The sequence below is a fragment of the Glandiceps talaboti genome, chromosome 8 (genome assembly GCF_964340395.1).
Source record: "Glandiceps talaboti chromosome 8, keGlaTala1.1, whole genome shotgun sequence".
NCBI classification, from domain to species: Eukaryota; Metazoa; Hemichordata; class Enteropneusta; family Spengelidae; genus Glandiceps; species Glandiceps talaboti.
Window position 1 is genome coordinate 6,320,534 of NC_135556.1, and position 15,249 is coordinate 6,335,782.

At 34.9% G+C, this 15,249-nt stretch overlaps 1 protein-coding gene and 1 long non-coding RNA gene across 4 annotated transcripts in view; one reads left to right on the plus strand and one right to left on the minus strand.

The window, feature by feature from the left end:
* LOC144438884 (cyclic nucleotide-binding domain-containing protein 2-like) overlaps nt 1–1,772 on the plus strand; it is a 44,418-nt gene extending 42,646 nt beyond the window's left edge. For all 3 annotated transcript variants that reach the window (XM_078128099.1, XM_078128097.1, XM_078128098.1), the window contains one exon: nt 763–1,772. In XM_078128099.1, coding sequence (XP_077984225.1) covers nt 763–885 — 123 coding nt within the window. In that variant the 3' untranslated portion in view covers nt 886–1,772. The remainder of the gene's footprint in view (nt 1–762) is intronic.
* Nucleotides 1,773–13,151: 11,379 nt separating this feature from the next.
* Nucleotides 13,152–13,978, minus strand: LOC144438670 (uncharacterized). Its single transcript, XR_013481081.1, has 3 exons — nt 13,934–13,978; nt 13,486–13,553; nt 13,152–13,191 (listed from the first exon to the last, which is right to left on the minus strand). It is a non-coding gene; the product is annotated as an uncharacterized LOC144438670 (long non-coding RNA).
* Between the last annotated feature and the right edge of the window lie 1,271 nt (nt 13,979–15,249).

Below are 15,249 nucleotides of genomic sequence, written 5' to 3' on the forward strand. Positions count from 1 at the left end.
TCTGTCTGTCTGTCTATGTATGTATGTATGTATGTATGTATGTATGTATGTATGTATGTATGTATGTATGTATGTATGTATGTATGCATGCATGCATGCATGCATGCATGTATGTATGTATGTATGTATGTATGTATGTATGTATGTGTGTTTGTGTGTATGTATGTTTGTTTGTATGTATGTATGTATGTATGTATGTATGTATGTGTATGTATGTATGTATGTATGTATGTATGTATGTATGTAAAGTGCTCACTATGGCAATGACCCTATTGTAACGATTTATGATATGCCAATATAGTATGTTATCAGATATATTCCATATTAAAAACATTCAATAACTGAATTTATGAACGATTATGATAATTGTTGAATACTGTAGTACTAGTATTCTTTAGTGGGTCGGACACTTTAAATATGTACTTTATATATACGTATTAGTGATGATCATAATCATGTTCGGAGTGAATCGCATCATTTGCGTTGTCCTATTAATTACAATTTAAATCACGAAACCTGAAACCTGCTGACGCCTGACTTGACGAAAATCTTATTAACATTGCTACATTTTATCGTCTGGCTTAACAGTATCTCTGTTTGTACAAGTTTTTGTTGAGTCAGACGATAAAACTGCCACTGTTGGTAAGATTTTTGTTGAGCCAGACGACTTTTGTTTGAGGTCTTGTGATTTTAATTGTAATAAGGATCTGACTCTCCTGTTTATCAAGATATCTAAATCATGTCTTTGTCTTCCCCAATCAGTTACGACCATACCCATCAGAAAACAGCCTACAACAACGGCTTCAAGACCAGACGAATTGGCAAGCCTACAAAACCATGATGTTGAGTACATTTGGCATGCAGCAAGAAACGTTATATCTGTGAACGGAATTACAAGATTTTGACGAGTTCAACTCAACCCACCTTTGCCAACATGCTCAAACTTGCCAAAAGACTTTGTAGATAGGCTCTCGAGCTCTCTGTGTGGAAAAAAAAAACACGAAAAAGACTTTCATTATGCAAACTGTTGCATGACGTCAATGCTTTGATGGACCAATTATGGTCCGATTCACTGCAATATTTACATAAAATGTCCACTCGCTATCAGGTAGGAGTGAATAGGTGAAAGATGTACCGTCCATGAAATGCACAGTTCTGTCGAGTTCCTAGTACTGATATATATTTTCATTTGTCAACTATGCTGTAGATATTTAATGGAAGATTTAATGAATTCGGTATAAAGTAATTAAGCTGCAAATTGTTCGTCTGAAATATTTAAAGTGAGATTTGGACAACAAGCACTGCTTTATTTACATGAAATTTAAATATTTTTTCTCAAAATGGAATGAAAACAAACCTTAAATTGAAGACCGTATGTGTAATATTACTTCATCACTAAATCGAATGCATTTACGATTGATAAACTAGCAGCTTTTCGAAGAGAAACTGAATATTCAAATGAGCTCTCTGGACCTTTACGCTCTTGTAAGTGTTGTTTGGGCGCCAATCCATGGTAAATTCTAGCCAGTAAAATATTTAATTTCAAGTTTCAATAAATGAAATTCGAATTTGGCTAATCGCCGTACTGGCCGCAATGTGCCACGGATTGACTCCAACTGTATACTGGTATTACTTTCAGACAAAATGCAGCTGCTCATTTTGATCTTTAGCAACTTAAGGTGAATTTGGGGTAATATCAAAGAATTTAGATCATGGTGTTTTGACAAATTATGTATATATTTAATTGTTGTTTAAATGAAATAACTGTAGATACAATTTATGTAAATAAAGGCTGTTTAAAACTGATTATTTCCGAAAAGCAGCGTGTGTTTGATTATGTATGTATGTATGTATGTATGTATGTATGTATGTATGTATGTATGTATGTATGTATGTATGTGTGTGTGTGTGCATGTATGTGTGTGTGTGTGTGTATGGGTTGGTGTGGGTGTGTGGAAGTTTCTTTTGCTTTTAAAATTGCACAAATTGAGTTTATACACTTTTTACTCTCTAGTGAAAATACTTACTACTGCCGACATCAGACTGTGGACGAACGGAATCTGTTACAAACAAGGAAAGTAAAGAAAATGAATTGAAAATTAATAACACTTTGGACAGCGTGTTGGAACAGAAGAGACTTGTATTACATTTCATGATTTAATAAGAATAGTTTTATGGCCTTTTTATGTGTGCATGAAATGCCGGGGGAACTTCAAATTTGTTTGTGAAGGTGATGAACTCTTATGTAAAGTGGCCATAAAACTGTTCTTATCAAATGATAGAATGTAATACAAGTCTTAACTTCCACCATGCTGTGTAAAGTGTTATGAGTCCAGCTCAGTTGTTTACTTTCTCTGTTTGTGACATGTTCCGTTCATCCACGGTTTGATGTCGGCAGTTGTATATAAAACACCGATTAAGCTATTCCAGTATACTGTTAATATCGATGTGTTCTGGTATTGTTAGAACACTTGATTGCATAGTACGGATTCCCTCAACACTTTATTATGATTTCATGATTATGCGTTTTCACTCACGTTTTCATTTTGAGTAATTATGCGTATAATAAATTACGTCATTGGAAGGTTTCATAGTTTTCTTAATACTAGGGTTTTACTTCAATTGTAAGTAATTGATAAGTATACTTCAGTAAGTAGACTATACTGTGAGGGCATTGTAAATGTGCAGCAAACATTATGCCCTCAATAAATTAGCCTATTTGGGTTTCTATGTGAATACATATGAATATCACTGCCGTTTTAATAATAACAAAATAAAACAATATACGTTTGATATGATCAGAACATCGACAGATTATTATTGTGCATGTGTATGTGACTGTAACAAAGTTGTCATGAGTGCCCGCGGGTTTTTTTTCTTAATAAGTCATTATATAAACTGAAAACTTGGCCGTTGCGGGCGCTTTTCTCAGGACATTTTTTGATCTGGCGCAAATAAGATGATGGTCATAGAGCGTAAATTAAATTTACCGTAAAGAGGACAGAAGTTTACGACGATGACATGAACAGACGGATATATGTTATATTATAAGTGTACGCCTGTAGTGAAGTTGATAGTTATACGCTGTACTTGAATGTATTGCATTAAGCTATTGAGAGTAACAAAAAAATACATATTCCTTAGAACCGTAAGGAACTGTTGCTTTGTGCACGTAAAATTGATGGACTAGGACACATAACCTATACTGAAATTCCAAGCTGGAGCCGTCGGTAGCTAGTTACGAAGGGGGGGGGGGGGGGCGGGCTCCCTTTAATACAGTATATAATGATGACATATCGTCGGGGGAGGGGAACGAAACTAGTGTCGAGTCACGGGAAAATTAAGTAATTGAAAGGGATCGGGAGGGTAGCCTGTTTAGGGGAGAACGATTTGATTTCTGGGGGTTGGAGGAAGTGGATATGGCAGCAATTTTTTTTACCATCACTGTGACAGCAAACTTTTTTTCTATATATTGTTAGTCCTGTATCAAAATTATTTTTTCCATATGCAGAAGCTATCATGCAATTTTTTTCTCGGTTACCAATTTAGTAACGTGCGATTCATAACTATACCTACATGTCACTGGTTCACAACTAACTTGTTCTGTGTAAGTAGTAATAAGTAGCAGTTTACAATCCATGCTTCTGCTATTTAAATTTTATGTACAAGAGATAACTGGTAAAAAATCCACGAGGAGCTGACTGATCTGGTGAGTGCTGTACTCCTGACCCATCTGTGTTGCTTTCTTTCAAGTCGTCATAATAGTACCAGGAGCCACGGAAGTAAATATGTGGCATGTGTAGTGTGACCCATTCCAATATGTTACAGCATGTGGTACAAATTTGTGTATTCAAAATAAAAAAAAATCCATTTTAATTAAGATAGGAAACATTAAAGTGTCTATAAAAAAGGTGAGATAATTACACAGCTAGCCCAAAGTGAATTATGTTAGCATGCTTATGAAGTACTGCAATATTTAACAGGTATTACCTTTGTTCATGCAAATTTGGTTTATTGATCTTACTATATTGAAAGCATACAGCACTGCAGAAGAGTAACAGTGGCATGGCAAGTTTTTGACACTGTCAGAACCACTAAAGATAAAACACGAATACTAGTACAAATAGGAAAAAGCTTACCTTTGGCCAAATACTTGTAGAGATATAGGAATGTCATTCATTATATTCCTTGTGAAATAGTCCACACTGAGAGGCAGCAGGGTGGAATTCTATGCACAAATGTGCGTTCATTCCACGAGAAAATGAGAAAATCGGATTCCCAAATTTTGCTGATTTCAGCACATCGCAACAATTTTTTTTCTGTCTGTTGGAACTATTTTTTCCCCTTCACCTTCTCCTGCCGACAATTTTTTATTTTGACGAGAACCACGCAAAACACTTCCCGCACATACCACAGGGTACGTACATGCTATGTCACGGTCCGGTCGAGTTACTCTAGTTCCTGACGACCGTATTTCGATTTTACACTACGTTATCTTCACACCGTACTGTGTAATGTCAAATCGGAATACGGTCGTCAGGAACTAGACTACAGTCGAGTACTGACCATGAGTACAACACATTCAGGAATACTGATTTTGCCAAGGCCCGGGACATGTAGATGAAAAAGGCAACTGATAAATATTACTATTAAAAATGGTTTTATTTTCTGATTTGTTATCCCTTTAGCTCAGACTTGGCTACGGCGGCCCACAGGTGACAGATGAAAACTAAATTTAAGCTATAAATAATTGATTTTTGATGGCAAAATATTTAATAAAAGGATAACACTTTTATTTCATATGACAAAACATTTATTCTTGGGTCAATATAGAAATATCAAAGCAAAAAACTACAATTTCTGTGACAAATAAATTCTTTTTACAGAGCAGAAAATTAATTTGCGAAACGAAAATTTTTATTCGTGTGGCCCAAACTTTATTTTCGAGTGGTAATATTTAAGTTGTGGGATAAAATGTTTAATTTTTAGTTTTTTCGAAAGTTTTCTAACAAGACTTAAAATACCTCATTGCAAATTACTTATCCTTAGAGCAATACACCAAGTTTTCGTGAAAAAACTCTAAATTTGATTTGTGGAAAAAGTATTTTAAATGTCAAGCCGGAATATGAATTTAAGTCCATTACAATCTAATACTCTGACTGCAGAAACAACATTTGTCACCATACAACCTCCTTTTCTTATCGACGAGATTTACTTAAAACAGGATGCAACATTAATGTTTGGAGACGAAACATTAATATGCGAGGACAAAACTTTCTTTTTGCTTGACGGAAGTTGGACTGCATGACGGAAATTGATTATATATCCCACAATCCTCAGCACACTCTTGGCGGGTATTTCAACTTCGCGACTATATCTGATCATGTCAAGTAGTAAACACATCAATTGTTTCCAGTGTATAAATGTTTTTTCTCTGTCTGTCTGTCTGTCTGTCTGTCTGTCTGTCTGTCTGTCTGTCTGTCTGTCTGTCTGTCTGTCTGTCTGTCTGTCTGTCTGTCTGTCTGTCTGTCTGTCTGTCTGTCTGTCTGTCTGCCTGTCTGTCTGCCTGCCTGTCTGCCTGCCTGTCTGTCTGCCTGTCTGTCTGTCTGTCTGTCTGTTCAATTCAATTCAATTCAAGTCAATAACTTTATTATCCGTATATAAATGCGGAAATTTGTCTTTCGGCTCAAAACACAATTTACAAACAATTTACACAAGTACAATATATACATATACATATACATATACATACAGTGAGTTTAAAATGACTTTACAGTGAGTTTAAAATAGACACAGCTGTTGGAACGAACGATCTTTTAAAAAGGTTTTTCCTTGCAAGAGGCATTCTGTAACGGTGTGTACGTGTGTAACTGTAATAGTACCTTGTACAAATGATACGTAAGTAAGTTAGTTCGTACCCAAGAATATCAGTTTACAATTTCAATTATACAAATTTGGATGGTGTTGGAACAGGTCCCTCAAAATATGATTTTCTCTGGCTATAATTTTTATATATATCTTTATAGAAATACGTGTTTCACCAAGACTGGGTGTCTGGCCGTACGTACGCACCGGAAAAACGTAGCAGAAACACTGTAACTTGGAAAAAATGCTGTCCTGTCACAGCTTTGATTATATACATAAGCTTTGGTGAGTTAAATAAGTTACATAATGAGTGTGTGTGTGTGTGTGTGTGTGTGTGTGCGTGTGTGTGTGTGTGTGTGTGTGTGTGTGTGTGTGTGCACGCTCATGCATGTGTGTGTGTGTGTGTGTGCATGCATGCATGCATGCTTGCGTGCGTGCGTGTGTGCGTGCGTGTGTGTGTGTTTGAGTGTGCATATCTCTATATATGGATGGATGGCTGGATGGATGGATGGACAGATGGCTGGATGTAATTATAGGGAGATAACATTAAGTTCACTACAAACTTACTTACTTTCACTGTTAAGGTGATTAGTGATGTCGTACCCAAATGATTTGTTACATTTGGGTCATTTACGGTTGGACTACTCTGGACAAAGGATGGGATGCTAGCCATATCAAAGAAACCCAAACTAATTCAGCTAATCTGTGGCTGAATCTGTCATTATGTCCAGGTTTTACCTTTATCAACCTGATAATATAGTTTGAAAACAATAATACATACTAAATCAAATCCAAAATTAGAAAGACTACAGCATGTATTGCAATGAATAATACCAGTGTTTCTATGGAAACAAATACTACAATAAATTTTCACAATGCACTGTACTTCTAATAGTTATCTTTATGTGTTGGTATATTTTTTTCTCTCTAGTTGTCCTGTGTGTGTCATTGTTTGTTTGTTTGTTTGTTTGTTTGTTTGTTTGTTTGTTTGTTTGTTTGTTTGATTTCTGTAAACAACACCTTAGTTGCCACAGTTTTGATCATTTAAAGGCCAACACCACTCCAGGAAATAAACATATTTTTATAAACTTTGGTTCTTGAAAGAGTCATTTCATGATTATCAGATGAACAATTTACATCAATTCGTGACTATATTTATTAGATGAACAATTTACATCACTTCATGACTATATTTATTAGATGAACAATTTACACCAATTCATGACTATATTTATCAGATGAACAATTTACATCAATTCATGACTATATTTATTAGATGAACAATTTACACCAATTCATGACTTAAAATTAGTGATATAACTAAGTTGTGTTTTACTTCGAATGGTGCTTTAAATGGCCTCCAAAAGGTGTTCATTTTCAAACAGCACTTACTCCCCCCCCCCCCGCCGCTTATATAGCAGGCACACACGCACGTAGCGTGCACTTCTCCCAACACTATTTCAAGTTCTCTCCCTACTTTGAAACTTACTGAAACCCCTAGGTTTACAATTATAGTAACTCCATTTCTAATATTGTACTTTATAATTAGCTGAATTAATCTATAATGGTAATAGTTCACTCAATCTAAGAGATATCCTAGAACTTTTGGTTAGTAAACCATAAATAATTTGCATGTCCATGAACAGACAATCATACTTCTCATAGGGTTCCTGTCTAAAGAGCTTTATACAGGTGAAGCAATGGATTTGGGATAGCAAATTACCAGATACACTTAAAATTACTATAAATGTAACAAGTAAAATTAACTATGCAGTGTGTGCTGTATTGTACTTTGAGAATCTAGAGTGTCTTTTGCAAGAATAAGAAGAATGTTTCTTGTCAACAGATGTCGGGGGGGGGGGGTGGTCTGTGGGTTTTTTTATTAGTCAGGGGGGGTGGTGGATTTTTGTGGATGGATCGCAGGGGGTCACTGCCCACCCCGGCCGTAAAAACTGATCGCTCCCTAAACCCATTCACTGATTCAGTCTTGTTACTTGTCTGTAGTGTGGTTGTCACGGTCGGTGTCTCTTAGGGACCGGTCAGTTTCTTCGGCCTGGGGGTGGATTTGAAGGGGGGGGGTCACCCTGCTCTTGAAATTGACAGTAGGGAGAGTCATGCTGTTTTGAAAATTGTTGGGGGGGGGGGTAATTGTGTTTTGGATTGTGATGGAAGACCAATCCTTTTCTACAATGGCATATAGCCTTGTCTGAAATGTGTTACATGTCAATATTTGTTCTTGTCCCTGTTTGTTACATGAATTCTTTAATATTATTTATTAATTCAAACATAACTATACATATACATATACATATACATGTATTACCTAGCTACCACACTAGTTACAGAACATGTAGTGTAAATGCTTGACTGTTTCACAATCAGTGCTTCACTTACATCGCACTTTGGGGCAAAAGTGAACTTGGAGGTTTTATAATGGTAATCTTCATAGATAGTTTATATAAGAAGTTAATCTAAATTGTTCTACTCGTCAGTATAAACTTGTCAGAAGGGATTAATAACACTTTCTATTTTGGACACTACATGTTATTGACACTACAAATCACCACATCTCATCAGATTCCAGTTTTAATTATACACTAGGTATGACCACCTAAAGTTCTCTAACATACCGGTGACTTTACTATACATGCAATATTAATGCATTTTTATGTGACATAAGAAACTCATTTAAAACTCACATTTACGTTAGCTATTTAAAGCTTGAAAATATTACCGCAAAGGCTATGAATAACCTAAACACTGCCTTAATAGAAGAAAAAACTGCAGATCTGCCAGGGGGAAAACCCCCAGAAACAATGATAGGCACAGGCAGATATACAGAGAAATTTAACGGCGTTGCTCTGGTATTGATTATCGATACAACATTGTGGACCGTGTATTAAATAAATAAATACACAGTTTCAAATTGATGTGCACTCATGAAATCCCTTCATTATGAGATATTCGTTTACTTTTTTAAATGATATTGTCTATAAATGGGAAACTGTACATAGAGCAAAAATGGGTACTAAAGGATTCAATGATCAATATGGCAGCCATATTGATTAATTTCAACTGGATGTTAATACTGTATACATGCTGTGTGGTAGATAAGATATTATATTTAATATTAAGGAGAATGTTCTGGAGTAGAGATAATGTTGACTCGGTCCTGACAATGTAGGGAATGTGCCCATTTAGTCTTTGGCAGTTTTAGCCTTCCCTCAGCTCAGTCAATTAGATCCAAACACGAGTATTGATTAATGCACTGTCATCACAAACATTTCCATAGTAGTGGGAAACAACCATTTGCCTTTAAATCTGTCAATGTGGTGGCAGCGGTGGGATCAAGTCCTAATCACCGAGTCTGGGCCAGGAGTTCTTCTCTTCTCCATATCCAACAGCATTTTAACTTATGTTTTTCAAATATTTTAATAGAAGATTCACTATTAGTTAATATGGGCATAGGCACTTGAAAAGTGTTCCTACATTACATCTCCAAGGTTATAATGCATATTATGAACTTTTACAAATATAGTCACCATTCGGCCATAAATTATCAGTTGCAAAACAAACATGTGACTCGCAGTCAAGTTTGGTTGATATCAATTGGTGCATACCAGAGTTATGAGGGTGAACGCATTGATGGGACACTCACATGACACCCAATATAATAGTCTCCTCTAGCTGGTGCTCTTTGGGGACTGAAAAGATGTTAGGCTGCACAAATTAAATTCTGTATTTGACATCACCCTGAGATTGGAAAATCAAGGACGGAGGGCGGTTTATAAACAAACTAATTATATATTCCAAAATATGCAAATTCTGACAAAAATGAAAATTTGAGTGTACAGTGACTATATTACAAGTGTAGCACCCATACATTTGACAAGATTAAGGTGGACACAAACAAAACACATTTTTGTTGTAGTTTATTGTATGTACATGATAGTGTTGTCTTAGTGATGAAACCACATTGTAATGATAATAGTGTCAACTCAGTGGACTATATCCATGGTCCTCACCAGGAATATTTTGCTATTCTTTTTTCATTTTCTTTTAGTTTTAGTGTAATTATTAGCTGGAAGTAATTTTGTCAGAACTTGTAGCTGATTGACTTATTTGCTTTTCCTGCACCTCTTTTTTTCTGTTATGTACCCTTTGTACAATTTGTAGTGAAATAAATAGAAAAAAGTCTTTACCATGCACACTTGAAGCTGTATTTGATTGATACATACATTCTGTTGTGTGTGTAGTCATATTAATGTCCATTCATAGATTGACTAGATCAAGTAAAGGGAGTGATCAGTTTTTACAGCCTGGGGTAACATCACGAGCCATGTTGTACTAATGGCAGTGTCAACACCGAGTCTTTACCACATACACAGGAGTCCACACTGAATCAAAAGTTGTATTTGATTGATACATACACTGTATTGTGTGTGTAATCATATCAATGTCCATTCACAGATTGACTAGATCAGATTAAGCTATGGACATTGATATGTCATGTCACAATATATACAATTATTATAGTAGTTTTAGTTTGTGTCTCTCTAAACTTGTCAAAAGTGATCTCACCAAAGTAATCTATTGTGTTTACTTACACCCATGGGCTTCACACACAAACAGACATCGTTGACAAGCTGCAACTATATTGTTTTAATATCAGACTTTTATAAAATACTCTACATGCAAGTACAATACAATAATCCATACAAAAGTGGTTACATTACCATTTCTATAACAACAGGGGTTACTAAGGCATTGCTAACCCAAACTTGGCCCCGCACTAAAAACCAGAGATAAAAAATATTTTTAAAACTCTAGAAAAGCGTAGGCATATATCGTAATTTCATCCATAAAGTACATCCATCCCCTAAATAAAATATAATACTCTCCCCTTAATAAAAAGTACATCCATCCCCTAAATAAAATATTTCTCTACCCTTAATATAAAGTACATCCATCCCCTAAATAAAATATTTCTCTCCCCTTAATATAAAGTACATCCATCCCCTAAATAAAATATTTCTCTCCCCTTAATATAAAGTACATCCATCCCCTAAATAAAATATCTCTCCCCTTAATATAAAGTACATCCATCCCCTTAATATAAAGTACATCCATCCCCTAAATAAAATATATCTCCCCTTAATATAAAGTACATCCATCCCCTAAATAAAATATCTCTCCCCTTAATATAAAGTACATCCATCCCCTAAATAAAATATTTCTCTCCCCTTAATATAAAGTACATCCATCCCCTTAATATATAGTACATCCATCCCCTTAATATAAAGTACATCCATCCCCTCAATAAAATATATCTCCCCTTAATATAAAGTGCATCCATCCCCTAAATAAAATATCTCTCCCCTTAATATAAAGTACATCCATCCCCTTAATATAAAGTACATCCATCCCCTAAATAAAATATATCTCCCCTTAATATAAAGTACATCCATCCCCTAAATAAAATATCTCTCCCCTTAATATAAAGTACATCCATCCCCTAAATAAAATATATCTCCCCTTAATATAAAGTGCATCCATCCCCTAAATAAAATATTTCTCTCCCCTTAATTTAAAGTGCATCCATCCCCTAACTAAAATATTTCTCCCCTAAATAAAAAAGTACATCCATCCCTCAAATAAAATATTTCTCTCCCCTTAATATAAAGTACATCCATCCCTAAATAAAATATTTCTATCCCGTTAATATAAACTACATCCATCCCCTAAATAAAATATTTCTCTCCCCTAAATATAAAGTACATCCGTCCCCTAAACAAAATATTTCTCTCCCCTAAATGTTAAGAACATCCATCCCCTAAATAAAATATTTCTATCCTCTAAATAAAAAGTACATCCATCCCCTAAATAAAAAGTACATGTACATCCATCCCCTAAATAAAATATTTTTCTCCCCTACATATAAAGTACATCCATCCCCTAAATAAAAAGTACAATTCCACTCTCTAAATAAAACTTCCCTAAATATAAAGTACATCCATTCCCTAAATGAAGAGTACATCAATCCCCTACATCTATATGAAAAACATTTTCATATAGGGAAAAGAGATACTTTTCATTTGGGATGGACATACTTTTCAAATACTTTGTACGAAGAATGGCAGTGGTAATACAAAGGGTATTGTAAAGTTTAAGCAACCAAATATGAACAACCAACCCATGTGATAAACCCCCACAATTATATGAAGGATAAACAAACATTTAACCTGTGTGACTCCCCATAAAGTATTGTTCAGTAAATCCCATAATTATCATTGTACTACAAATACTAGACAAGTTGCCTGGTTTCTTTGAGCAAACTTAACGACCACCGAAAGATAGAGTTACTTTTATTATATATTAGTTAGGATTAATGTTAGTGTTAGTGTTAGTGTTAGTGTTAGTGTTAGTGTTAGTGTTATTGTTATTGTTAGGGTAAGGTTATAAGTTAAAGCTTATAGTTCAGGTTAAGGTTACATAAAGAAGGTTAAAGGAGTGATCAAAGCTTGCACAAATTAAGCAACAAAGTCTATCATTTGAAGTACAATGAAAAATTGTATCATGTTACTTAAATTTCACAATTTGCTGATGTAAATAGTTCCCCACCCAACTGTATACTAATCAGCTGGTTCTAAAGTTCTTATAACCATTTAATCAAAAATTTCAATTTTCAGATGACTTTAATCCTCTTTCTCCCAGTCGCTGTAGGATATTTGTTTGTACACAACTAACTACTAGTTGGGAGAAAGAGGATTAAATACCAGATATCTGATTATTTCGCAGTGAACATAAATTTATAATTACACCAAAATATTACCATTACCTAACTTAACAAACCAACTGGCCTTGTGATAAAAACAAACAAACTAGTTGTGTTCTATTATGTTCAAGGACAATAGCCCAAAATTAAATGCAGGAATGTAATGTTAATCAGTGTCCAAATTCTGCTTGTACAAGTTGATGGTGATTAAGTTCATAATATCCTGACAGTCAAGGGCAAAGGTCAGTTTTTACACAGAAAGCTCATCTAAAAGGTATGTTTACAATATACTTAAATTTGTCTGTACAAAATATTAACAGTATGGAGTAAATTGCTAGCTGACCTTGAATATGAAGGTCAAAGTCAAAGGTTACTGTCTTTGATAATATCTAGCATGGTACATGCCTATGGCTCCCTCCAGGCTGGCATGCATGTTGACAGTGATATGTTTTCATGGTGATGAATCAGATGTCTATGAATAAGTGCACCTATCTTTGGTACAGTTCTTTATGTGCAGCGCATTCAAAGTGCTCATGAGAGTTTGTTGATTCCTGCAATCGAAAAATCATTGACATACATGTAATTCAATATTAATTCACAGTAAAGCTCGTGCAAATATTATTCTAAATTACAAATAATAAATACAAAGATGTAAATGAATGGACAGACCTTCCATCAATAAAACTTTAAAGATTAACACACTTCTTTGCAAGCTCTTATCTGGTCCATAGCCAGTGTCTTAAACCAACAGCTGGCTACTCTATTCAGTACAGGCAGTGAGCTTTGGGGTATTTTCAAGTGGAATATAGACAACAATTCAACTGATGGCAAGATGTCAAACTTACTTCATCCTGTTTTCTTCAGATTTCTTCTTCAATTCCAGTAATACAAATTCCTGACGTACAAGTACGATCTGAAATACCAGGAGATACATTTTATGAACTGTACAGAACTGAAATACAACTCAAAAACACTTGTTCTCATCTTTTTATATAATCCCATGTCAGGAACTTCCATCTGTAATTCTGAGTAAATTACCTACCAGACTTTTATATCAACTACATAATCAACTGAAATGGTACTAAAAATCATCAGCTCATCAGTAGAATGATGAACACAGGTATTTGTTTATTTACACATATGCTGATCCAACAATGGTGAATTCAGATAAATATAGAAAGTATTGCAGGACTCTTAACCAAGATTTTCCCTCAACACAAACCTCAATAAAACATCTATCAAGAAAACAATTTCCTTATGACTGGCAAGTACATAAAATAAGAAGATTATTACCAAACTGCTCAATAAAATGCTTTTCTCTTCTTTCTCTGATAATAGCTTTTTTTCGACAGCTTTGAAGTCATAAATTGTGGTAATACATTTTCTTGGTAGCATTGGCATGGTCTAAAAACAAGGAAACACATTATTAACAAGTCTTGGTCAAAAACGTAACTTTCCCACTATCAGCTCAATATTCTGACTTCAACAATAAATATGACTGCCATCCAACTCATATTGTACAAGTCATCAAACATAATTACATGCATATGTGGACTACTGTATACAACATTTGTGCTTAGCTAGATTTGGTTGAAAGTCGCCCATGAATCTCAGGTGTAACCCCCCTCCCCCCCCTTTATAATTTGGGCAATTTGACTTTAGACATTGTGATAAAGATCAAGGGTCTGGGTTATGAAGACAAACTTTGATGAGATTCCAAAATTGGAAACTTACCTGTAGACGTTGGCTTCTTGTTTGATAGCTTTCTGTCATATTCTTCATGGATGTGACCTGGAAACAAATAAAACATTACTATAGCTGGATGGCCATTGGATGTCAGAGGTATACATCCACACTTTGAATAATTTTGGCTTTTTCACTTTGAACATCGGCATCACGATCAAGGGGTCAGGGTTATTAAAACTAACTTTGAAGAGATTGCAATATTTGACACTTACTTATGTCTTCTTCTTCTTGTTTGATAACTTTCTTCTATAGCATAATCCTCTTCAATTCTGGTCATATTAGTTCTTCATGGGTAAGATCTGTAAACAAAGAAAACATTAATATGAACTGAATTGAACAGAATACCAAGCACATTTAAACTGAAAGCCTTCCATAAGGGTAAAGTCTTTAGATTTTCGTTCCTACACACAATAATTGTTTGAATGCAACATTAACAGAACATATACAATTAGTTATGTTTGAAGTATGTACCAAATTTTAATTGAATTAGGAGAGTGCATTTACTAAAGTAGAACTAGTGGTCACCAGTTGCAAACTGTTCTGCTTGTCTGTTCAAACTAAAAAAAGCTAGCAAGACTTCATGGAAGGTACATACCCCCCTCGAATACTTGACTTTATGTGACTGAACACAACATGATTTAAAAGAATTTACTGGCAAGAAATAGATACTTATGCAGGAAATGGCTGCATTCCAATAACATACCTCTTTGGTCAACTTTGTGTATGTCCCAGTTGACATGTCACCTTTGTGCCAGGTTTGAAAGAAATTGGATACAGCATGTCTGAGAAATGATGTATTACGGACAGATGCATGCAGGCATGGACAAAAACGGTGGGTGGATCCCATATTAATAGTCCCCCTT